Source organism: Vombatus ursinus, unplaced genomic scaffold (genome assembly GCF_900497805.2).
Source record: "Vombatus ursinus unplaced genomic scaffold, bare-nosed wombat genome assembly UNPS02009062.1, whole genome shotgun sequence".
NCBI classification, from domain to species: Eukaryota; Metazoa; Chordata; class Mammalia; order Diprotodontia; family Vombatidae; genus Vombatus; species Vombatus ursinus.
The window spans coordinates 19,311,954-19,336,124 of NW_020948840.1; the positions used below are offsets into that span (position 1 = coordinate 19,311,954).

A 24,171-nucleotide genomic window follows, 5' to 3' on the forward strand; every position below is an offset into this window, starting at 1 on the left:
GAATCTGTGAGTTTGACCTGTGACTCTGGCATCAACCCCTTGGAATCCGTGAATTTGAACTGTGACCCTGGGATCAGCCCCTTGGAATCTGTGACTTTGACCTGTGACCCCTGGGCCAGCCCCTTAGAATCTGTGACTTTGACTTGTGATCCTAGGATTAGCTTTTTGGAATCTGTGAGTTTGACCTGTGACTCTGGGATCAGCCCTTTGGAATCTATAAGTTTGACCTGTGACCCCTGGGCCAGCCCCTTGGAATCTGTGAGTTTGACCTGTGACCTTGGGATCAGCCCCTTAAAATCTGTGAGTTTGACCTGTGACCTTGGGATCAGCCCCTTAAAATCTGTGAGTTTGGCCTGTGACCCTGAGGTCAGCTCCTTGGAATCTGTGAGTTTGACCTGTGATCTTGGGATCAGCCCCTTGGAATCTGTTGGTTTGACCTGTGATCCTGGGGTCAGCTTCTTCAAATCTGTGAGTTTGACCTGTGACTCTGAGGTCAGCTCCTTGGAATCTGTGAGTTTGTCCTGTGATCTTGGGATCAGCCCTTTGGACTCTGTGGGTTTCACCTGTGACCCTGGGATCAGCCCTCCCGAATCCACATTTTTAATCTGTGGCCCTGGGGTTGGCCCCATGGAATCCATATCTTGAACTGGTGATCCTCGGGTCAGCTCCACAAAATCTGCATTATAGTTCACTGGCGCTAGAGTTGTTGCTACGTAATCCATATCTTGAACCTTTGAGCTTGAACTTTTGAGCTCCAAAGAATCTACATCTTGCTTCTGTGGCACTGGAGTTAGCTCTATCTTATCTGTGTCTTGAATCTGTGCCTTTTGAACCTGTGGCCCTGAGTTCAGCCCCAAAGAATCTGTTATTTGACCATGTGACTCTAGAGTCAATCCTTTAGAGTCTTTGACTTGAACCTGGGTCGTTGGGCCCAATGGCACAGATCCCACAGTTTGAAGCAATCTCATAGTGCCTACCCCAGTACTCAATTCTTCATTCTTCTTTGGGGCCTCCTTTTGTTGCCCTATGACCTTCTTTAGAAGACCATTGACTTTCTTCTTAATACAAAGTTCCAACTTCTTTTTTACATCCTCTTGCAGGAACGTGACTTCCCCTAGGATGACATCCACTCCTGAGGAAAAGGCATTCTGTGTAATAAATGGAGGTCTTGGCTGGAGCTGGCTATCTGCTTTGGATGATTTTGGACTTGTTGGTCTTGTGTGGTCAGTTTCCAAATCCATGGAAAGTAGACAGCATGAAACATATGGAGATTTTTTGTTGGTATCCTTTACAGTGTTTTGAGATTTATGGCCTTCATTCTGCACTTTAATGATATGGTTCAGCATTGCCCATGACTGCTTTACAGCTGTGGGTACTCTCTGGGCCCTCAGTGTACACACTTTCCAGGCCATGTGCCCCTCCAGCACCCACCGGGCTGAATGTGAAAGTTGAATTGGAGCCCAGCATGGGAGCTGGGGTCTCTCACGAAGATCTGTAGGTGGAGGAGGATTTGAATCTTTAAGAACTCTATTTCCTTCCCTATTTTTTGTTGTCTTCCTCTTTCGGATAGGAGTATAGGCCAAAGGATATGGACTTACAGAAAGCTTTATCGTTCTGAAAATTGGAGGACGTATCAAACGTTGGGCAATCTTTCTCCTTATATGGATCTCCAAGGAATTCCTGATCTCTTTGGGGACCCAGCTGTCATTCTCTTCCTCCGATGCTTTGTTCTCATAGACCCTTTGAATGAAGTTACAGGTGCAGTTTTCCAAAAAGGTATTCTTCCCTGTGGTATCTTTTTTAGCTTGAGGAAGCAGAAAAGGAGGCAGAGAGAGCACCCGTGCTTGTCCAGAATAATTTTTGGAGGGATTAGGTAGACTATGGCTCTGGTGTTGTAGGTTCTCTCTAAAAATATAGGCAAGGGATTGAGTTGCACTGAGATTGGTGTGAAGTGAAGAAGTTCTCTGGACTCCAGAAAACCCTGGGCTGTGGCAGTCATAGCATGTCAGGGTTTGCACGTCCTCAGGACCAGCAATAGAAGAGCTGGAGGAAGAAGTTGAGGTCACTTGTGAAGACGAGGACAAGTTCATAAGGCTGGATCTGAGAGGGAGAGAGAGAGACAGATAGTGATCTGCTGTGGAGTGGAAAAGGGAAAGGTAGATGAGGAAAGGATGAACATTGTACAAAGTCCTTTCTCTCCAGTTGTGGAAAGGGAAAGGAAGACTGCCCTTCCTACATTTCAGTCATCTGTGAGGCTCATTCTTCTCCCAAGAAATGAAAAACTGCTTTTCTTATCCACTCAGGGAGATGACAACCATGGTAGTTCCCATGCTTCCTTTGATGAGAACACCGACAAGGATCTGGTTATTCCATGTGCTCTTTAACATCCCCTCCCCCAACCCTATAGGTACTTTACCCCAGGCTTGTAGTGCCTAACCTTGCAATGTCCAGGCACTGGAAAATATGCTGGAGGCTCCTATCCATTGACCAGAGAGTATAATTCTGGGCCCAGCCCACAGGGAGTCCTGAAAAACTAGATGAAATGGGGTACCAGTTAGTAAAACTGAAAGGATAAAAATGGTGGCAAGTAGTGTAAATACTGTAACTTAATGGGGAGGGCAGGAAGCCCTTCCTCACCAGGCCAGGTCAGCTCCTGTACATCCCATCTGAAGATTGTCTTCCCAGCGTGGAGGTGGAACTAGAAGTAATGGAGGATAATGTTAGTAAGAGACCAGGAACCTTTAGAATTTTAAATTTTTAAGCTTTGAAAAACTTTAAAGCTCATGTAATCCAACACCGTTTCAGAGATTGTAATAATAGCTGGCATTTATATAGAGCTTTAAAGTTCATAAAGCACTCTATGTGCAGGGTATCTCAAAAGTCTTAGTTCAGTTTTAAGTTACTGAAGCTTAAAATTACACCAAGATTTTTGGGACACCCTGTATATAATTTCATCTGATCCTTATAGCAACCCTGTGAGATAGATATTGCATGTATTATTATCCCCATTTTACAACTAAGGACACTAATGCTCAAAGATTAAGTGATTTATTCAAGGTCACATAGCTCCTTAGTAAGAAGAGCTAGGAATAGAACCCAGGGAGACAGTGTTCCTCTCCCATTCATGAATTTTCAGTGCTCCCTATTACTTCTAGGATAAAGGCATTTAAAGTGTTTGACAATCTAACTCCAGCCTATCTTTCCAAACTGATTTCACATGATTCCTCTCAAATATTCTACATCAGCAGTGTCAAACTCATAGAAACAGGGACTACTAAACCACCATAGCTAAGGATCCCTGCAGGCTGCACATTGATTCGTTTTTAAAATGTAATGTTATCTATATTTTATTATGTTTTCATTTATTTTGTTAAATATTTCCCAATTACATTTTAATCTGGGTTGGGCTGCTTTCAGAAGCATTCAGGTCTGCACGTTTGACACCTCTGCTCTGCATAATAGTCAAACTGGCCCTCTTGCCATGCTGCAAGTATCCCACCTTCTGTCTTCCTGCCCCTGTGCTAACTTAGCCCATAGACTAGATCCATGCTGAGAATGCTGTCTTTTTCCTATCTCCCTTCTCAGCTCAGCTCAAATGCTATAATTCTCTAAGAGGCCTTTTCTAACTCACCCAATCGTTAGTGCCCGGGCCTGACCCCCAAATTACTTTGTATTTATTCTACATCATAACTGTGTACATATTGTATACCAGTAATGTACCTAGTATAGAGCATGACATAGTAGGCATAAGCAGGCATAAATGCTTATTGATTTGAACTGGTTCCCAGTCCAGTACTGTTTCCCATTGCCTCCCCATTTCCTCCCCACACACACAGCTCAGTTACTGCCTAAGCCATAAGAGATGAGAGTAAGGACTTGAAGTGGGGAGAAAAAGGAAAATGTAATGGTTTTCTTCTTCTCCCACTTCATTACTTTGGTCTTTAAGAGGAAAATAGAAGGGAGGAAAGTGGAAAGAATGAAGAAGCTGTTTGCACTCACTCAGATGGAGGGATATTTTCATTTGGCTATAAAAGTAAAGCTACCAAAAGCATAGAATTGATGCTTCCTTCCCCTCCTTACCTGCTACCACAATTACTTTCCCCCTTCCAGCTTCTCATCCATTTCCCCACCCCTCAGGTCCCTAATGAATTTAGCTGTTATTCAATAAGCAGCTCTTCCAGATGAGATAGTAAGGATCTAGGTACCTTTTGTGAGTTTTTGGTTCCCAGGTACTTTTTGCTGCCTTGAAGTCTGGAAGAATACAAAAAGACAAAGTCACATCAGTGGGTACTCCAAAGAGAGGGTGAGACCCTAGCCCCAGTATATCATACCTTAAGTTGAAAAAGACTAGAAGGTAAACGGAGAAAGAAACAGAAGAGTCCCAGAGAGTCAAAGAGCTAGAGCAAGTCTTCTACCCATAAGGTACCCTCCTTCCCCATACTTTTGCCCTGGCCCAGGGTGGGAGCAGGTTTTGTAATTCCATGTACCTCACTGATCTTGGCTGACAACAGCTCCCACCTTCGATCTCCAGGCAGCAATGACCAGACTCCAATGACAAGGAGACCAAGTAATAGAAGAAGGCTGAAAGGTGGTGGCAGGGGTGGGCCAGGCCCCAGGATCAGCTCCATCACCCCACCACCCCATGCCTCCTTTCAATAAAGAAATCCACAGCTTGCAATGTAGTGACCTCACATAACATCACAATCAGTATTCCAAGTTGGAGTAGAATGCAAACTTGGTTCTTGCCTTTCCTTTATTTGTTAACTCTCAGGTCATCAGCTACTGTGTCTCCCTACAATGACCAAAATGCTTGCCAAAGGCCAGGAAAATACAGGGATTCTTAGTCTTATTGCCAGTCTTCCTCGAAGCAGGCTGGGCAATTAATAGAAACAAAGTGTCAGCGGACAATATTTCAAAAGAGCAGTATTTCTGAATACTATATAATTCTAATGACTAGTCTCTTTCTGGAGAAGAAATGGGGAAAAGCACTCCCCTCCTTTCATTAGATAGATGGGGAACTGTAGGTATGGAATGATGCAGCCTAGATCACTGTGTCAGTTTTAAAGAACTTTTTCTTTGTTACATGAGAAGATTCACTGGGGGAAGTGAGAGGATGTATTTGGAAATGACTATGAGGCAAAATAAAAGACATCAACAAAGCTTTTTTTTTTAAACCCACATTAAAAAAAAAAATTTTTTTTTTAAAGCAGAACTATAGAATGTCCCTGTAGCTTTTTAAGTCAACTTTGGGAAAAGCTCCTTCTGAGCAGCAGTCCCAGACAAGGGATATTTCCTGAGAGAATATCTATAGGATTTGGCCATCGTTGATTTCATCCACTTCAAATGGTACATAACCCCAAAATTCTCCTGTGATAACTGTTCCAAACTTTTTCCTTACTCCTCTTGCTACTAAATGCATTATAATTGAAAACAGCTGGACTTGGACTCAGGAAAGGCCTCATTTCAAATCCTTATTCATGGTATGACCACCACTGGGGTCTGGCTATTGTTGCTTGGAGATCCAAAGCAGTAGCTATTGTCAGCAGTGATTTGACAAAGAGCCAATCATTTGCCTCTCCGAGGTACGGTTTCCTTACCTGTAAAATGGGATAATACATGCAGGAGTATCCACTTCACAAGGTTGTTTTGCACATCAAATGAGATATGTCTATCAAGTGCTTTCAAATCTCTAATGCAACAAATGCTCATTAAGCACACACTATGTGAAAGATTATCACATAGAGTACTAGGAATATAAGGACAAAAAAAAAAACCTGAAACACAATTTTTGCTCTCGAGGAGCTTACATTCTACTTAAAGTGCCAAATAAATGTCAGGATTATCTCCCATACTTAAAACAAATATTCTAGCCTCCTATTTCACTAAGGTTGAAGCCATCCAATAGAAACTTTCTCAGTTCCTTTTTTCATTCCCCAATTCTGAGGATCGTTACCCACTGTCTTCTAGTTCCCTCTGGTCACTCCATCAAATTTCTGCTTCAGACATCTTGTTAGGAATTTAAAACTCTCACTGTCTCAAGTTCGACATAGATCTAGGGATAATGGAAATATGACTACAAATTATTGGAGAATTATAGGAAATTCACTGACTACACACCTGCTTATTCTGGAAAATTTCCTAGCAGTCCAGTCCTCTGTATTTATATGATATAGGCAATATGCTTTTCTGTGATCATCTGGTTTATTGAATTTAGGGAAGAGAAACTGTCAGGTATTCTATTTTCAGGAAGTACTTTGCTCAACTTCCCCTTGCTGATTCTTCTGCTTTTTTGGTTTACCTAAGAGACAATCCCAAAGTTTCTTCTCAAAAAAGATATCTCCCATTTGTTGAGGTTTAGAGCTGGGAGAGCTGGTTTAGGTGTGAAAGAATTCACTTAGACCTTCTCTGTAACCATTGGGAGCTTTATTGATGCAAAAGCAGCAGGCTAGCTCTGGAAAGAGAACTAGCAACTTACCGAGGGATAGGGGTCTCTTTTATCTTACAAGATAAGGGGAGGGGTTGTCATGACACAGGATGAGGAAGATGGATGGCAGGAAAGGGGACTCAGGATAAGAAAGATGGGAAATTTTATGACTCAGGATGAGGAAGACAAGGAAGTTTTATGGTATCTCAAGATAAGGGAAAGAGACTCTAGGATGCCCTCAAGTTCAGGAGGGGCCTCACAAGGTGCTGGGAAAACCACCCTTAATTAAAATTTGTTTCTTTAAAAAGCTTTTAGCTTTTAGGGCACTGTATGTCTTCCACTTCACATTCATATTCATTCATCTGTCTTAGAAAAGAAGAAGGAGAGAGAGAGAATATGAGAATTTGTCTGGGGTCCCATCTACGCATTTTAACGTTTAAACAGATCAGTTCCCTGGTAGTAGGTGACCCTTTTCTATGCTTCATTGTAGCTGACAGACTCTGATATTTCCTATCTGGCCGCCCCGCCCCCCCCTTCCGTAGCTTCTGCAATGCTGACCTTGGCATAAGTCCTGATCACTTCATACCTTAGCCGCTGCCTTGGCTAAGTGAACTTTTTCATTTTGCAGTGAAACAAGTTGTAAATCTTAAATCTTAAAGTACTATTAAATGTTATCATCATCATCATCATCACGATCATCATCACATTTATGACTGCATGTAGGCCAGGGTGTGGGATAATGGCAAATTGCCCTTCCCTTCTTCCCTCTTGGGAAATAGCTAGAAACAGTCCTGACTGTTCACAGATAGAAAGGAAGAGAGATTGAGAGGGAACAGTATTTCCTGGTATTGTATTCTCAAGTATTGTATTGCCAATCCTGATCGTAGTACCATGGTGTTGTTTGTAACCAGTTGCTGGCAATATGGGAACTGAACCTTCTAAGCTCACTGCTGTCTGCCCATTGTTTCTCTCTGCTCCCTATACTGCATAAACTGGAATGGGACCCCCAGGAGTCTCTCGAGGGCAAAACCAGCAGGTAGAAGCAAATCAAAAAGGTAGGACCAACCAGTGCATGCCCAATCAGTGCATGCCCTGATGCAAAAATCTTGCCACCCTCTTATATCCTCTTCCTGGTTTCCTTCTCCTTCAAGTGCTTTTTAAATCCTCTGCAAAGGGAAGAGAGAAAGTTACAAGCTTCCTGGTAAGAAAGAAAAGAAAATATGGCAGCCAGTGAAAAATCTCCACTCTCCTTCCCTTTATCTACAAAGGATCACCACTCTAGGACCTGGAATGATAGTCCAGAATAGACCTGCTATAAGGACTGTAACATGGGCATCAATTATAATAGGAAATCTCTTTGTAGCAAGGTACAGTTGGCCTGTAGGGGCTTTCCCGTGGAGCATGCTCAGAGTTACTGTTTCTGGTTGCAGTCAACCAATAGGAACTTTTCGGTCTTTTCTCAGCCACATATGGCTCAAGGCTAAAAGACCCTTCACTTGCAAATGAAGAGTCTCCTTATTGACTATAATCAGAGGAAGTGACGACTCAGTGGATGTACAAAAGAAAGGGGAGTGTTCCCCCTTAGTCTCTCTTTCTTTCTGTCTGAGAAGGATCAGGACTGTTTCTAGTTACTTCCTAAGAGAGAAGAGGGAAAGGGCAGTTTGCCATTATCCCACACGCTGGCCTACATGTAGCCATAAACGTGATGATGATGATGATGGATGATGATGATGATGATGATAGCATTTAATAGCACTTTAAGATTTAAGATTTACAACTTGTATTACAAATTGTACCTCATTTATTCCTCACAACAATCCTGGAAGATAGTTACTGTACTTGCAGCTGTTCAGTCGTTTTCTGTTGTATTCAACTCGTCATGACTGTATTTGGAGTTTTCTTGGCAAAGATACTCAAGTGATTTGCCCTTTCCTTCTTCAGCTCATTTTACAGATGAGGATACTGAGGCAAATGGGGTAAGTGACTTTCCCAGGGTCACACAGCTAGGAAGTGCCTTAGGCAGGATTTGAATTCAAGTCTTCCTGACTTCAGGCCCAGAGCTTTATCCAAAAGTACGTGTCTTGCCTGGGCAAGACAGAGCCTAAGTTTGGGTTGCCTCTTTTGTACTTATTCTTTCTGGGTCTTAGACATTCTACTTGTAAGAAGTTTTTATTGACCTCAAGCCTAAATTGGTCTCTTTGCAATCTCTACCCATTATTCCTGCTTCTGCCCCCACCCCAAATCCCAATTTTCTAGGCTAAGCATCCCTTGTTCCTTCCACCAATCCTCATATGTCCTGGACTCAAGATCCTTCACTATCCTGGTTGCCTTCCTCTTGTCACTCTCTAGCTTATCAATGCCTTTATTAATGCATGGGGCCCAGAACTGAACATAATACTCCAAATGAAAGCTGATAAGGCAGAGTACAGTGCAACTATCACCCTCCTCTTCCGGAAAGCTGTGTCTCACTTAATTCAGCTGAAGATTGCATTTGCTTTTTTGGTCCTGTATCTATTCTGTACATGGCTAGTTGTCTGCATGTTCTCTCCACCACTAGAATGTGAACTTCTTGAGGGCAGAGACTGTTTTTGCCTTTCTTTGTATCCCCAATACTTAGCGTATGATTGGCACAAGGTAAGCACTTAATAAATGCTTCTTGGCTTGACCTGGCTGCCATATCCCAATGCTAATTCATACCGAGCTACAGTAGTCCTCTAAGACCCCAAGGTCTTTTCTACACAACTTCTATCTATACATGCTTTTCCCATCTTGCATTGGTAAAGCTGATTTTTTAATATTCCAGTGTAAGACTTAACAGCTATCCCTATTGAATTTCACCTTACTGGATTCAGACCAGTGCTCTAGCTTTCAAAGATCCTTTTTGGATCCTGATTGGGTCATCCACTATGCTAAGAGCATCTTTAAGAGTCAGGATTGGGCCAGAGGTTCTTAACCTTCTTTTGTGTCATGAACTCCTTTGGCAGTCTAGCAAAGCCTATGGACCTCTTCTTAGAATCATTTTTTAAAATATAATTCAAGTAATTTATTTAAAGGTTAATGAAAATAAAGATGTAATTTTTTCCCCATCCAAGTTCAAGTACCTCCTGAAATTTATCCATGGATCCCTAAATTAAGTACCTTTGGAATAGGGCATATTCTCTACCACATGGTAAGGCAACTTCCCCCCACTTTCTCTACTGTATACTTTCCCACTGTGATGCTGGGGAGAGAATGCCTAATAATTCTCTGCCAAAAAAAAAAAAAGCCTCTAAGAGTGACTATCTCCTTTGTGAAAGTGAAATTATGAATTGCTAGGAACAGTGGGACCACAGCTGCTGTGAGTTTTAATACTACATCATTTAAATTCACATTTCACATACTAAAAGTAGTCTATAACACAAGTATGTTTTCCTTTGAGTTACATGAAGTTGGGAAGGAAATAAAAATGTTAATGTGATATGAGGGCATGGGCCAATTTTGATAAATTTATGAAACTTGTATGCAAATGATTTTACATTTTAAATCCTAGATTGAACCAAGAGGTACTTGAGCAGGTGCTCAGAGGAAACTGAGGAGAAGAGGTGGCCTTCCCAGTGCATACAAAAGTCTGCATCCCTGACCACAGAGGTCTGAACTAAGCTTTTGTACATATCTTGTATGTGCATAGCTGTTCACTTGTTGTCTCCTCCACTAGAATGTGAAATCTTGAAGGCAGGGACTATGTTTTTGCCTTTCTTTGTATCTCTGTCACTTAGCACAGTGCCTGTCACATAGTAAGCACTTCATAAATGCTTTGTTAACTGACTGCCTACATCTGGGTATGATCAACTAAAAGAGGACTGAGTTGGTAGCTTGAAGTTGGGGCACCAAATTGTGGCACCAAAAGAGATTACACTCTAGATAACTATTCTGGACTATGCCCTGGCACTTGTGTATTGCTCACCTATCTTTCCTCCCCCAATGCCAACATACAGCGTAGGTGTATCAGTATAGAGGAAAATTTACTGTAACAGTATAAGCAAATCCCCTTGCCCATGGCATATACCTGCCTTCTCTTATAAGAAGCACATTTGAAACATATAGAAAATCAATCCATTAATCAACAAGTATTTATTAAGTACTTACTATGTGCCAGGTACTGTACTAAGTGCTGGGGATACACAATAAAAGGCCCTTGAGGATCTTCCATTCTAATAGAGGAGACAGTACAGAAATAATTATGTACAAAGTACATATAAAAAAGAGACTTTACCAGTTAGGAGGACCAAAAAAAAAAAGCCTGCAGAAGCTGTCATTTGAGCTGATTCTTGAAAGGAATTAGAGATTCCAAGAGACAGAGGTTTGAAGGAGAATATTCCAAGGATAGGGGACAGTTAGTTCAAAGGTGTGGAGACAAGAGATAGAAAGTCATGTTCAAGAAACAGCGGGTAGGACATTATAGTTGGATCATAAAATGTGTGGGTCAAAGTAAAGTAAATATAAGAAGACAGGATATGTAGGAAGGGATCAAGTTGTGAAGAGCTTTAAATGCTAAACAAAGGATGTTATATTTGATCCTGGAGGTAATAGGACGCCACTGGAATTTATTGCATAGGATAGGTGACATAGACAGAACTACTTTAGGAGTGAAGATGAATTGTAACAAAATTTGTTATCCTTCAAGCAGCTAAAAAAAAGCCAGAGTTGTAATCATGATTTCACATAAGACAATAATAAAAATTAATGAAATCAAAAGGGATAAATAGGGAAACGACATTGTATTTAAAGATACCATAGAAAATGAAACTATATTATTATTAAATACACATGCACCAAATGGCATAGCATCTAAGTTTTTAAAGGGAAAGTTAAACAAGTTGCAAATAAGTTATTGATAATAATGCTATAATCGTAGGAGATAATATATTCCTCATTCTGTGCTGGATAAATTCAACAGCCCCTTTCATTGGGAAAAATTAGTTTTGAAGGACTTATGATTATTTCTGAATAGGACTATTAAGAAATATATATATATTTCTCAACAGTACCAACCTTAGACCCAGGGAAGCCAGCCTCTGTCCCAGGTCCAGAGCCTCAAAGGGCCCCAAGCTTTGGAGGACAGCAGCAGCAGCTTCTAAAAGTCCCAACGACTTGGACCTTCAGTCACTCAAAGACACACCCAACATGAGACAAAGACATCACTATCAATCCCTTATTTTAGAATTGTTTGTACCCTTGACCTTAGCCTGGAACCCAGTGCTCTCAGTGCCTATCAGGTGGCTGAGAGAAAAGGATCGTAGACACACTGGTCACTCTGGGGCTTTTGGTGTAGACTCTGGAAGATGGCCACAGTATCTACCTACAGGGTTCTCACTGGCTTCCACCACCTTTACTGGGCCCTAGGGAAGCTCCCAGTAGAGTCAGGGTCAGATTCTCTCTGGCTAGATCAAGACCACTCCCTCCTGAGATGGGGGAAGGGGGAAAAAGGAACTTGGAGAGAGGGAATTCAGCTTCTGAGCACTGCCCACTGGCTGTCACAAACCTTGATGGCCAGACCGAGCCTGCTGGAGAGCTGACCACCTGCTGACACCAAACATGGGTTCAGGACACTGCAACTGGGAGACATTCCTACCCATGGAAAGTATCTGAGATCATGCAGCAGCCACTCATATTACCTGCTACTTTGCTCAGACTGACCTGGGCCCCCATAAAGAGCTCAAAACTGAGCCAGTTAGTGTGGAGACCTAATGCAGGCCCCTCCTTGGCAGCAAAGTGTCATGCCCACCCACTGATGGGAACACTGTACCTGACCCCCAGGTTTTTGGACATTGGAATCCCCATGTTCCAGAGCAGCTTCTTAGAGTTTCAATGACCCTGACTTGAAAATCACTCATATCCCTACCATCAATCAGCCCCACCCTATCCATCTAGGAGATCACCATTAGAATTTACCCTGTTCTTAATCTTAGCCCAGAACCCAGTGCCCATTAGTAGCTGAGGAAGGAAGGAGGACCCTAGACGCTCTGGCCACCTTGAGGCTTTAGGCTTGAACCTTAGAGAAATGCCTCAGTAACTGCTTTCCGAGCCCATGTTGACTTCCACCCTTTCTTGAACCCTGCCTCAAGGGAGTTCTCTCTAGATGCACTCAGCTCACACTCCACTGAGATTACTAAAGGAGAAGGGGAGTGGGTGGAATGGCCCCTGCATTCTGCTTGAACTTGTAGACCTGACCGTTTGCTGACACTAACTCTGGGATCTTGACACTGCAGCTGGGACCTGTACAAAGCAGACCTGAAACTAAGCAGCAACTAATCCCACCACCTGCCACCCTGTTGACATTTACCAGTGCCCAGTCGGAGCAGCTTGTAGCCCCACCTACTCCACCTAGACACTATGAAATATCTTTACTTGCACTGATTGGACAGTAAACAAATACATAAATATCTCTTTTCTACTCATTATTCTAAATCTTCACTGATAACTTAGTATGCTTAACATGGATTAACAAATTTTGTAATACTTTTAAAAATCAAATTATTTATATAAACAGGGGCCCTGAACATTCTAGGGTTGTCTCTGCTTGTCAGTATCATATTCTAGGCCATAAGCAAAACATATGTAAATGATAAAAGCCAAAAATAGTAACATATACTTTATAGACCAAAACTCAATAAAAAAAATAGCAATCAATAAAGGACATGAGAAAACAATACAGACCCAAATGGAGTTTAAATAATAACATCCTAAATAATTTTGAGTTAAAAGAAGAGATCATAAGGAGCAATAGACAGCTATGTTAGAGAGAATGATAACACTGAGACAAAGAAAGTTTTATTGGGTTCAGCTAAAACAGTCTTCAAAGGAATATTTATATCTCTGAAAATATGTATTAAGAAAATAGAAAAAGAGGATTAATGAACTGAGCATGCAATTTTTAAAACTAGGAACTCAATAAATAATAACTCTTCCAAAATAATGTTAAAAATCTTGAAGATCAAAAGAGATGAGAACAAAAGGAATGTTGAAATGATAAAACAATCTGAGTTTTTTGAAAAAGCTAACAAAACTAATAAAACAGCTAACTTGATTTTAAAAAAGTAAAATTGTCAAAGTAAAAAAAATGAAAAAGGTAAATTCGTAACAAGTAGTGAAGAAATAAAGAAAATTATCAGGGGCAGCTAGGTGGTGCAGAGGATAGAGCACCGGCCCTGAAGTCAGGAGGACCTGAGTTCAAATCCGGCCTCAGACTAAACACTTGACATGTACTAGCTATGTGACCTTGGGTAAGTCACTTAACCCCAACTGCCTCACTTAAAAAAAAAAATTATCACAAACTATTCTACATAATTAGGTGTCAGTTAAAGCAGAATTTAAAGGAAATGAATAATTATCTACCACAATATAAAACTTAAAAATGAAAATTCTACAACTTAGACAACCCAATATCATAAGGAGCAATACAGCAAGCCAATATGGATTAGGGTCAGCTGAATCTACAATTGTATTCTCTCAAATATTAATGCTAGAAAAATTGTTCTCAGTAATGAAGAAGACTACAACCTCAAACAGGAAACCAAAGTGTGATGCAAAACTTTTAAATTTAATTTTAGCAGAGACTACCACAACATATCCAAACAATTATTCATTATAACCAAGTTCAGTTTATAACAGTGATGCAACAAATGTTTCAACATTGGGGAAAGTAGGATATTTAATCAAATGAATAACAGAAAAATTGCAAACATCATAGTTACCTCAAAACAATTCAGGAAAAACCTTTAGCAAAGTATAGCCCACATTTATGTTAAAAACCCTAGAAAACGGAGGTGAGAGTAGGCCCATCTTTAATATAATCAAAAGGACATATCTAAAGCCTAGGTGATATTTGCAAAAGAGTTTCAATGCAGATTGAAGCATACTATTTGCTATTTTTTTCTTCTGTTTTGTTTCCTCTTTCTGATGGTTCCTCCTATTGGTTCTAATTCTTCCTTACAACATCGCTAATATGAAAATATGTTCAATAGGAATGTATGTGTAGAGCCTATATCAGATTGTGAGCCGTCTTGGGGAGGGAGGAAGGGGAGAAAAATTTAAAACTCAAAAGCTTATGGAAGTGATTGTTGAGATATCAAAATAAATTAATAAGAAAAATAAAAAATATATTATTCGCAAAAGAGAAACAATGGAGACTTTCTCAGTAAATATAGGGGTAAAGCACTGGTGCTGCCTCTTTCTAGTATTATTCATCATAATATTAGCAGTTGTTGTTGTTGTTGTCGTGGTCCTCTTCAAGAATGAAGGACAGATATCAGGGAGATGATGCCATGACATGCAAGTGAATTGGATTTAAGTGAAGGAGGGCTGTGCAGAGTCACTAGCCTCACTTTTTTCTCCCAAGCTATCTGGGTCCAGTGGCAAGATATAGATCAGGACAACTAGAGATTGCCCTCAGTACTAGAAATACTAGGTATAGCAATAGGCAAGAGAAAGAGACTGAAGATACAAATATTAGTTAAGAGAAAAAAAAAGTAACCTCCTTTGCAAATAATAAGATGTTGTACTTAGAAAACTATAGAGATCCATTAAGCAGTAAATCAACATTTATCAAGCATTACCATGTGCCACTAATGTACTAAATCCATTTGTTATTATAAACATATAATATAATATGTAAAGTGCTTTATGAAAAACTTGTTCTATTTAATTTAGTCTAGAAGATCCATCATTTTAAACAGGAGAAGCTAAGTGAGTTACCCAAGTCACACAAGTAGTAATTGAGCCAGAATTAAAATCAGTATTCATCCCATTGCATCATGTTGGAAAAAAATTAATGCTGTATTTTGCATTTTAGGCACAAGCTTAACATTATTGGATTTACCAAGCATTTCTGACTCAGAGAAATGTCCAGAATGACGTAGTTCCCCTTCCTCCCAATTCCTCAGACATGTTGCACTAACCCCAAGACAATTTAATAGAGGAATCTTTAGCAAGGAAAAGAACATAATTTATTAAAATACAATTTTGGGTTAACATTGCAGAGCAATATTTAATTCCCTCCTTGGCCATTCATTCCCCTCCGGAAGCCTCACAGGGCATTCTCTCTGTGATCAATATTGATATCCTTTCTGAATACCAGAACAGGGCACTTCCCTCACATGCCGATCTCATCAGAGGATGGAGAAGGCAAAGATCTAAACAAGAAAAGAGATAAGTCTGGAAGGCCTTAGCTTTTGTTCTACCCATTTTCTTAAAGGGAAAAATCTAGAAAATATTTTAGACTGGAGAAAATATTATTTCTTAATATTTTCAGTTGAACTAAAAAGGTTTTAATATGTTTCCATGATCACAAGTGATTGATATTCTTTAGAGATGGAGGCTTTTTACATTTCTTTTTACCCCTACCTATATATGAGTTTCTCTCCCCAGTCTGAGAGCCTTCATGCTATCTATTTTTTAACATTCTAATTTTTTTTTTGTTTTGTTTGGGGGGGGCAGTTGGGGTTAAGTGACTTGCCCAGGGTCACACAGCTAGTGAGTGTTACGTGTCTGAGGCCAGATTTGAATTCAGGTCCTCCTGATTTTTAACATGCTTTTCTATTTAAATTTTGAGTTCCAAGTTCTCCCCCTCTCACACCCACTGAGAGGGCAAGCAATATGATATCAATTATATGTGTGAAATCATGTAAAACATATTTCCATATTAGCCATATCACCAAAAAAAGTAAAAAAAAATAAAGTGAGAAAATTATATTTCAGTTTGCACTCAGAGTTCATTGTTCTCTTTCTGGAAGTGGATAGCATTTTTTTTTAATCACGAATCCTTTGGGATTATCCTAGATCATCATATTGATTACAATAGCTGAGTCTTTCACAGGCCCTCAGTCTTCTGTGGCCTCCTTCTGCTTCTGCAGTATCTATGACAGAGTAGTGGAAAAGGAGGCTGATTCATATGCTATGAGTCACACAGGTTTTAATCTGTCTATAAATTTCAACTTGGCTGTTGGTACCCTAAATGTGAACTTTGTTCATTGACCATCAAATGGACATACTGTGGAGACAGCTCAGAACTCTGGTCCCAAGGATTCCAGGAATAGTACTTCATCTCATACCACCCATTATCTCTGTTTCCAGCTTGTTCCTTATAGCTATCATGGAGGGGATCAAACCTTCTAGAAAAGGGGTTCTTCATCTACACTACCATCAACATCAACTGTTGATCAACTGCTGTTACTTACTGGATAGGTAAGCCCAAGAACCATAGGAATAACAGTGTTCCCAGACCACCAGCCATGCTTCAGCCCAGCCCTTATAGCCCTTGTATAGGGGAGTCACCCTTATGGAGGTGAGACCTGGCAAGTGCCTCTACAAGTGCTTCACTCAGTGCCTACTCGTTAGCCACAGATCCTGAAGATCCAGAAAAGAAAACTCTCCTCACCAAAGTCCTTGAGAGTGTCAGATGGCTCAACATCAGAAAGAGAAATGGTTTTATCAATGAAAATGACATTAAAAAAAGATGCATTACCATCTACTTTGTCACTGTACCCTAAAGACCTCTGGGCTTATTATCTGACTTGCAGTTGAAACATCAATATGTATTGTTTCCCCCTATTAGAATATGAACTCCTTGAGATCAGAGACTGCCTTGTTTTTTCTGTTTATATCTCCAGAGCTTAGCACAGTGCTTTGTATGTTGTTCTTATTCAGTTGTTTCTGATTCTTCATGACCTCACATGGGGTTTCCTTGGCAAAGGTACTGGAATGGTTTGCGATTTCCTTCTCCAGTGGATTAGGCAAACAGAGGCTAAGTGACTTGCCCAGGTCACACAGCTAGTGAGTGTCTGAGGATGGATTTGAACTCAGATCTTCCAGACTCCAGGCCCAGTGCTCTATCCACTGAGCCATCTACCTTCTTTTCATGTAGTACACATTCAATAAGTACTTTATTCATTCATTCATGTTACTGTCAGAGCTGGATCATATAAATAGTGACATGCTCAATATATAAACTAAACCAGGAGAAGGAAAGAAGTTCCAGCAAAATGGAAGAGTAGCTCACAGGTATCCCTTGGACAGGCAAAGAAAGGATTGCAGGGTGGATGATAAGAGTAACTGGAGGTTTTCCAATGTCTGTCTGCTTGGAACATAGGGAAGCATAGGGAATCCATTACACAGAATCATGGATTTAAAGCTGGAAGAGACCTTAAGGGCCAGCTAGCCCTGCTCCTTTATTTTACAGTGGAGTTGGTAGAGTGGATTTCATCATATGCCCCCAACACAACAAGAAACATCATTTCATGAGACAGTTGGTCATCTCTTATTGCAAAGCTCATGATAAATATTTGCAAAAAGATAACCATATGCAACTTAGGCTCCAACATGGATATCATAAAATGAAGAGATAGAGAAAATTTATGAATTTATAAGACTTTGATTCTTTGATCCTTAATAACTTCAATGCAAAGGTTAGAATAAGTGAGTATGGTAAGAGATAAATCCAAAAGCAAGGGTTAGGAAGAGAAAATGAGAAAGGTTAAAGACTTGTAAGTTTCATGTTTTCATATCATGAATATTTTCTTTCAGATGGAGTTGCCAAGAAGGTTGTATAATGTCATAGTATATAGGGATATTTAATCAAAATAGCTAGCATTTCTATAACACTTCAAGGTTTTCGAAACACTTTAATTATGTTATCTCATTTGATCCTTACCGCTCTGTGAAATAACTGCTACTTTTATCCCCTTCTTACAGATGAAGAAACTGAGGCTAAGGATAAATGACTTGAAGGCCAGGCTAAATGACTTCCCCAAGTTCATGCATAATAAGCATTTGAGGCAGGATTTAAACTCTGGTTTTGCTTAACTCAAATATAGCATTCTATTTATTGCACCATCTAGCTGTCTCTTAAAAGCAAAGAACCACTTACTCAGTGTCAGCCTGTTGCAGCATGAGTTGTTTGCTATGTGGTACAAGGTGGGGAATACTGTTCTGCCTGTTAAATTAGTGACCTTTCTATTTTACTCCTGGGAATCCTCAGATCAGAGCTGGCAGTATTCAAACTTCCATGAGGGTGCAGCTGCCTGGATCTAGGAATCATACCAGAACACTAACACATGCTGCAAGAAAAGTGAGCTTGCCACATAAATTCATCAGGACTCTAAGCTTGGCAGGAGCCTAGGGATGATGTCAGAGACATCAGTGGAAACTTCTGTGACTAGCAGTGGAATCTTCAAACTCCAGGTTTCAACTGATGATCAGCCAGGATGTGGCTGTTGCTATGAATTGGGGTGGAAGTGGAGAAGGATAGAATCACCTTCCCCCACGTGGTAAGATTATTCCCTTTCCACTCTTTATGACTTTGATATTGGAAGAGTGCCTGATGGCCTCCCTCTACGAATGGAGTCAGTGCATCTGTAACCTTGGTGAAAGTGAAGTTGACAACTTATGCCTTAATGGGAACAATTGCCACTGCTGGAGAATGGAGATTTCAGACCTTTACTGCAGTGGCTGTGGACTTTAATGTCATTATCGTTTCGTTTCAATTCCATTCAGTAAATGTACTATAATGGGAATATATAGTCCTTTAGTTCACTTGAAGTTGAGTAGGATGGATGTAAGTATCTTAATAGGATGGGGACCGAGTCATTTTTTTAAAAATAAAGCTATGAAATGTTATAATGATTTTTGTATTTTTTTTTATAATGAGATAAGCTAGAACCTAGGTCAGAGCCACTGAGATCTGCAGGAAAATCCAGGCCTGGCTCTTCATGCCACTGCACTACTTCCACTTGAAGTGGAAGCCCAAGGGTCTCAGGAGTCCATATTTGGGACATGTGTTAGAGGAGCCAAAAAGCATATGGGAACCAGAGCAGCTCAAGCTTAGAATACTACCTGGTGCTTTATATAGGGATATAGTTACTTCTGCCTGCCCACTTGCTTTTCCACTAGTGCCCATGAGAGGCTCTCACAGGGAGGAAAATACTTGGACCCTTATACATATTTCATAAGTGACAGTTCTGAAACGAAACTCTTCCCAGTATTAAAAGAAACTAGACCCAGAAAAATTGTGCAAATTCAGACTGTAGTTTTCAGATCTAACCTTAGCACATTGTGTTCTACTGGCAGAACACAAGCTACATTAAGTCCCTATAGGTGTTTCTCCTACCCCTTCTGCACAGTAAATTAGGTTTGTCCTTGAAAGATATAACTAAATGCTCTGTAATAATCTTTTGAACAGCAATCTAACTTGTCTTTACTAAAGAAGTAACAGATATTTACAAGACCAGAGAGACTGAAATAGAAAGAGCTATACTAAAACAAAGAACATTTCTGTATCAATCCCTACCACTGGGATGTTGTAACAGCTAACAGTGACATCTGTATATTCTGTAGTGTGAGAAATCCATAGATGTGAATTTGAGCAGGCTTTAAACATTACCAGCTAAAGTTTGTACATGTGATGGAGGTAGGAGGAGAGCAGCTTATTCATCCAAGAATCAAACACTGTTTGTTCTAAAGTTACAGCAATTAAAATCATGCAACTGGGGAACCTTGAGATGATGTGCCATATCTTGTTCTCTAAATAACCAGAAGATCCCTTAAATATAACTACTGTAACTAATTATATTCTATCTGTATCATTTCCTCATGCAAGGACTTAACAGAAAGTAACCCCCAAGAGTAATCTGACTTATAAGCTGTTTTATCTTTACTGCATCTCAGAGCTCTAAAGAATGCCAAGATTAACAAACAAAACCAATGCAACCAAGATTAGAAGAAAAACAGAAAGCTGGGAAACAATTTTTACAGCAAGTGTGACTGATAAATGTTTCATTTCTCAAATACATAGAGAGTTGGTTCAAATTTATAAAAATACAAGTTATTCCCCAGTTGATAAATGGTCAAAGGATATGAACAGGCAGTTTTCAGATGAAGAAATCAAAGCTATCTATAGTCATATGAAAAAATGTTCTAAATCACTATTGATTAGAGAAATGCAAATTAAAACAACTGGGAGGTACTATCTCACACCTATCATATTGGCTAATATGATAGAAAAGGAAAATAATAAATGTTGGGGTGGGTGTGGAAAAATTGGGACACTAACATACTCATTGTTGGTACTGATCCAGCCATTCTGAGAACAATTTGGAACTATGCCTAAAGGGCTATAAAACTGTGCATACCTTTGACCCAGCAATACCACTATTAGGTCTGTATCCCAAAGAGATAAAAAAAAAGGGGAAAGGACCTATTTGTACTAAAATATTTAATATCAGCTCTTTTTGTAGTGGCAAAGAATTAGAAACTGCGGAGATGCCTATCAATTGGGGAATGGCTGAACAAGTTGTGGTAGATGATTATAATGGAATATTACTGTGCTGTAAGAAATGATGAGCAGGCAGATTTCAGAAAAACCTGGAAATATTTATATGAACTGATGCAAAGAGAAATGAGCAGAACCAGAAGAATATTGTACATAGTAACAGCAATACAGTATGATGATCGACTGAATGATTTAGTTCTTCTTAGCAATACAATGATTCAAGACAATTCCAAAGGACTCATGATGAAAAATCCTTTTTTTCCTCTTTGAGTCTGTGTCTTCATTCACAACATGGCTAATATGGTAATACATTTTGCATGAATGAACATGTATAACATAACAAATTGCTTACCGTCTCAGAGAGGGTGTCGGCGAGGGAGGGAGAAAGAAAATTTGGAACTCAAAATTTTTTTTTCTTCAAGGCAATTGGGGTTAAGTGACTTACCCAGGGTCACCCAGCTAGTGAGTATCATGTATCTGAGGCCAGATTTGAACTCAGGTCCTCCCGACTCCAAGACTGGAGCTCTATCCACTGCACCACTAGCTGCCCCTCAAAAATTTTTAAAAAAATGAATGTTACATATTGTCCTTACATGTAACTAGAGGAAAAATAAAATAGTATTTAAAAATAAATAAAAATTTTAAAAGAGAATGCCAAGCTTAAGAATTCTCCCTGAAGACTGCTTAATTGTAAGATGTAGGTTTTGTCTATGTCCATATGGGTTGACTAAATGTCGCTTGCTGGGAGAAATGGAGGGGTATCTCTGGAATCTAGCCCATGCCTCTCTAAAGGAGACTTTAATTCCTTTCTAAAAGGGAGCAGGAGAAAGGTCCAAGAAATTGGCTGCTCTGTTCCTTTCTAAGAGGCAATACCAGACTAGAATTCCACCTTTCTGATTCCCTAAATAATGCTGGTCTAGAGGCATGATTTTTTTGTTAAGGTTAAGTCACTTCCCTGGCCACAATCTCTTAAATGGAAAGAGTATTCCCAAGCTTATAACCCACCAAATGTTAGTATTCTCAAATAATGAATACTGAATAACATTTATTCAAGCAAATAGCACACAGAAACTGGAAATATTCTACAGAGTCAAAATTACATTAGTGAAAAGCTCAATACATGAAGGTGAGCAGAGATCTTATTCAACCAAGAGAAATCTTGATCTCATTCAAGGCAAAATTTACCACAGTCTCTAAGAAGGAAAGCTGCAAATCAGTGCTATATATTGACTGCATTATTGCCACTTTACGAAGATTTCTCTCTCTCCCCTGGGTCAAGATCTTCCCAGAGACTGGAACCACAAGTGTGTCTTGCTTGAAGAAGAAATAAAGAATGTCTCTCTTCTATAAAGCTCTCACCAACTCTGCCCCTCATGTAGGCCTAGAGAATTGAATCATCACCCTCCCCAGCAGTTAGGAGATATTTATGCAAAGTCCTCCAGACTTGAAACCTGGTTAGATATAAATACATAAATCAAAGTGGCTTTGATAGAGCTGATCCTAAACACAATGTGAGGCTTGCTTCTTCAACTATTTTGGTGCTGCGTTCCTGATTAATTTTCAGCTGAGATTGGCAATATCTGAGATTGCTCTCAAATCAATCCTAACATACCACTTAAGATGTAAGAGACCTTCTGAAACTTTATAGGGATGTCAGGGAAGAAACTGTCTTTACCTGCCAGATTTTCACTCTAATTTACACAAAGTTGACCTTTTTGTTGGCAAATCTGCCAAATTTACAATGTTAGCAAATGTATATCCTTGAGTAAGTTGAGATCTGATCTTGCTGGAAAAGCTGAAAATTATTGAAATGAATCCTTTCTTTTTTTTTTTTAAATAAACCAATCCTATATGAATTGAATTTTGGAAGGAATAGTTTCAGAGTGTTTTTCTCCTTAGTGTGAATTGGGTTCTTATTAGTGTGTGTGGCCCAAATTGTTATGCCTCTATGAATCAAAACAGCTACCTTGCCCTTCTTTTGTTTCCATGAAAACTGAGATAGAGCTAAAAGATCAAAAGTTTTACCAACCCCGAGGAAAAACAGACACCTACATATCATGATTGCAAACCTTACTTTTGGTATTCCAGAGATGATCCAATTAAACTATTTCCTAGGGAAGGATCTTTTAATCTAGATAAAATTATTATTTTTCAGTTGTTTTTCAATCATGCCTGACTATTCATGACCCCATTTGGGGTTTTCTTGAAAAAGATACTGGAGTGGCTTGCTGCTTCTTCCCCCAACTCATTTTACAGATAAGGAACTAAGGCAAACCAAGGTTAAGTGACTTGCCCAGGGTCATACAGCTAGTAAGTATATGAGACTGGATTTGAACACATGAAGATAAACCTTTCTGATTCCAAGCCCAATTATCCATCAGCTGTGCCACCTAGATAAAATAGTGTCCTTAAAATAGGACTACCAAGTAAGGGGTCTCCAATGCAAAAATGAATACCAAAATTTGTTTAAAAAGAAAAAAGGAAAAATACATGATGTAGGAGGTGGACTTGACTCAGCCCAGTTCAATACTAGAATGAAATGAGACATTTAATAAGTTGTTCAATGGTTAACAAAAGGTTTCCTTAGCTATAGGAGAAGGATATTCAATAAAGAATATTGCTGAAAAAAAAATTTCTGCAGTTGACTACTTCACTTCCTAGCCAATCAACCAACAAGCATTAATTAAATGCTTGGTAAGCACTAGTCATTGTACTAAGCACTGAGGATACAAAGAAGGCAAAAACACGGTCCCTGCCCTCAAAGAGTTTATATTCTAATAGGGAAGACAACATGCAAACAACTATGCACATAAAAGACATATACAGAGCAAATGGAAGGTAGTCTCAGAGGGAAGGCACCAGCCTGACCAGGAAAAGACCTCTTGTAGGAGATGAGATTTGAATTAAGCCTTAGAGCAAGCCAGGAGGCAGAGGTGAGGAGGGAGAGCATACTAAGTATGGGGGACAGCCCTCAACAAGGAAGAGAGTAGGAAGATTGTCATGTGGGGCAAGAAGGACAGTATCAAAGGATTGTATAGTTTGTAGATGGGGAATAAAGTCTAAGAAAACTGGAAGGATAGGAAGGAACCAAATTGGGAAGGACTTTAAAAGTCTCCCAATGTTGTATCCCAATGCTTTATCTGAGAAATTTGACATAAAGATCTTTTTCCCATTCAATTGCTTTCCTTTTTATTCTAGACGCATTAATTTTGTTTTTGTAGAGGCTTTTCAATTTATTAAACTCAAAGTCACCTATTTAATTTTTTGTAATTGTCTCTATCCTTTGTTTCACTAAAAATACATGTCCTACCCATAGCTGTGGAAAGTTTATAATTTACAACTCTAATTTGTTCATGGTATGGTCTTAATATCAGGTCGTGTATCCATTTGAATTTGTTGTGGAATATGGTTTAAATTATTTAGCTTGTATTATTGCTATTGCTAG

At 39.6% G+C, this 24,171-nt stretch overlaps 1 protein-coding gene across 1 annotated transcript in view; it reads right to left on the bottom strand.

Moving 5' to 3' along the window:
* Positions 1-4,628, bottom strand: part of CUNH2orf16 (chromosome unknown C2orf16 homolog) — a 12,474-nt gene extending 7,846 nt beyond the window's left edge. The window contains exons 1-6 of the mRNA XM_027850367.1: positions 4,488-4,628; positions 4,206-4,251; positions 2,638-2,698; positions 2,438-2,533; positions 571-2,100; positions 228-276 (exon numbers count right to left, since the gene is read on the bottom strand). Coding sequence (XP_027706168.1) covers positions 228-276; positions 571-2,100; positions 2,438-2,533; positions 2,638-2,698; positions 4,206-4,251; positions 4,488-4,628 — 1,923 coding nt within the window. The remainder of the gene's footprint in view (positions 1-227; positions 277-570; positions 2,101-2,437; positions 2,534-2,637; positions 2,699-4,205; positions 4,252-4,487) is intronic.
* Between the last annotated feature and the right edge of the window lie 19,543 nt (positions 4,629-24,171).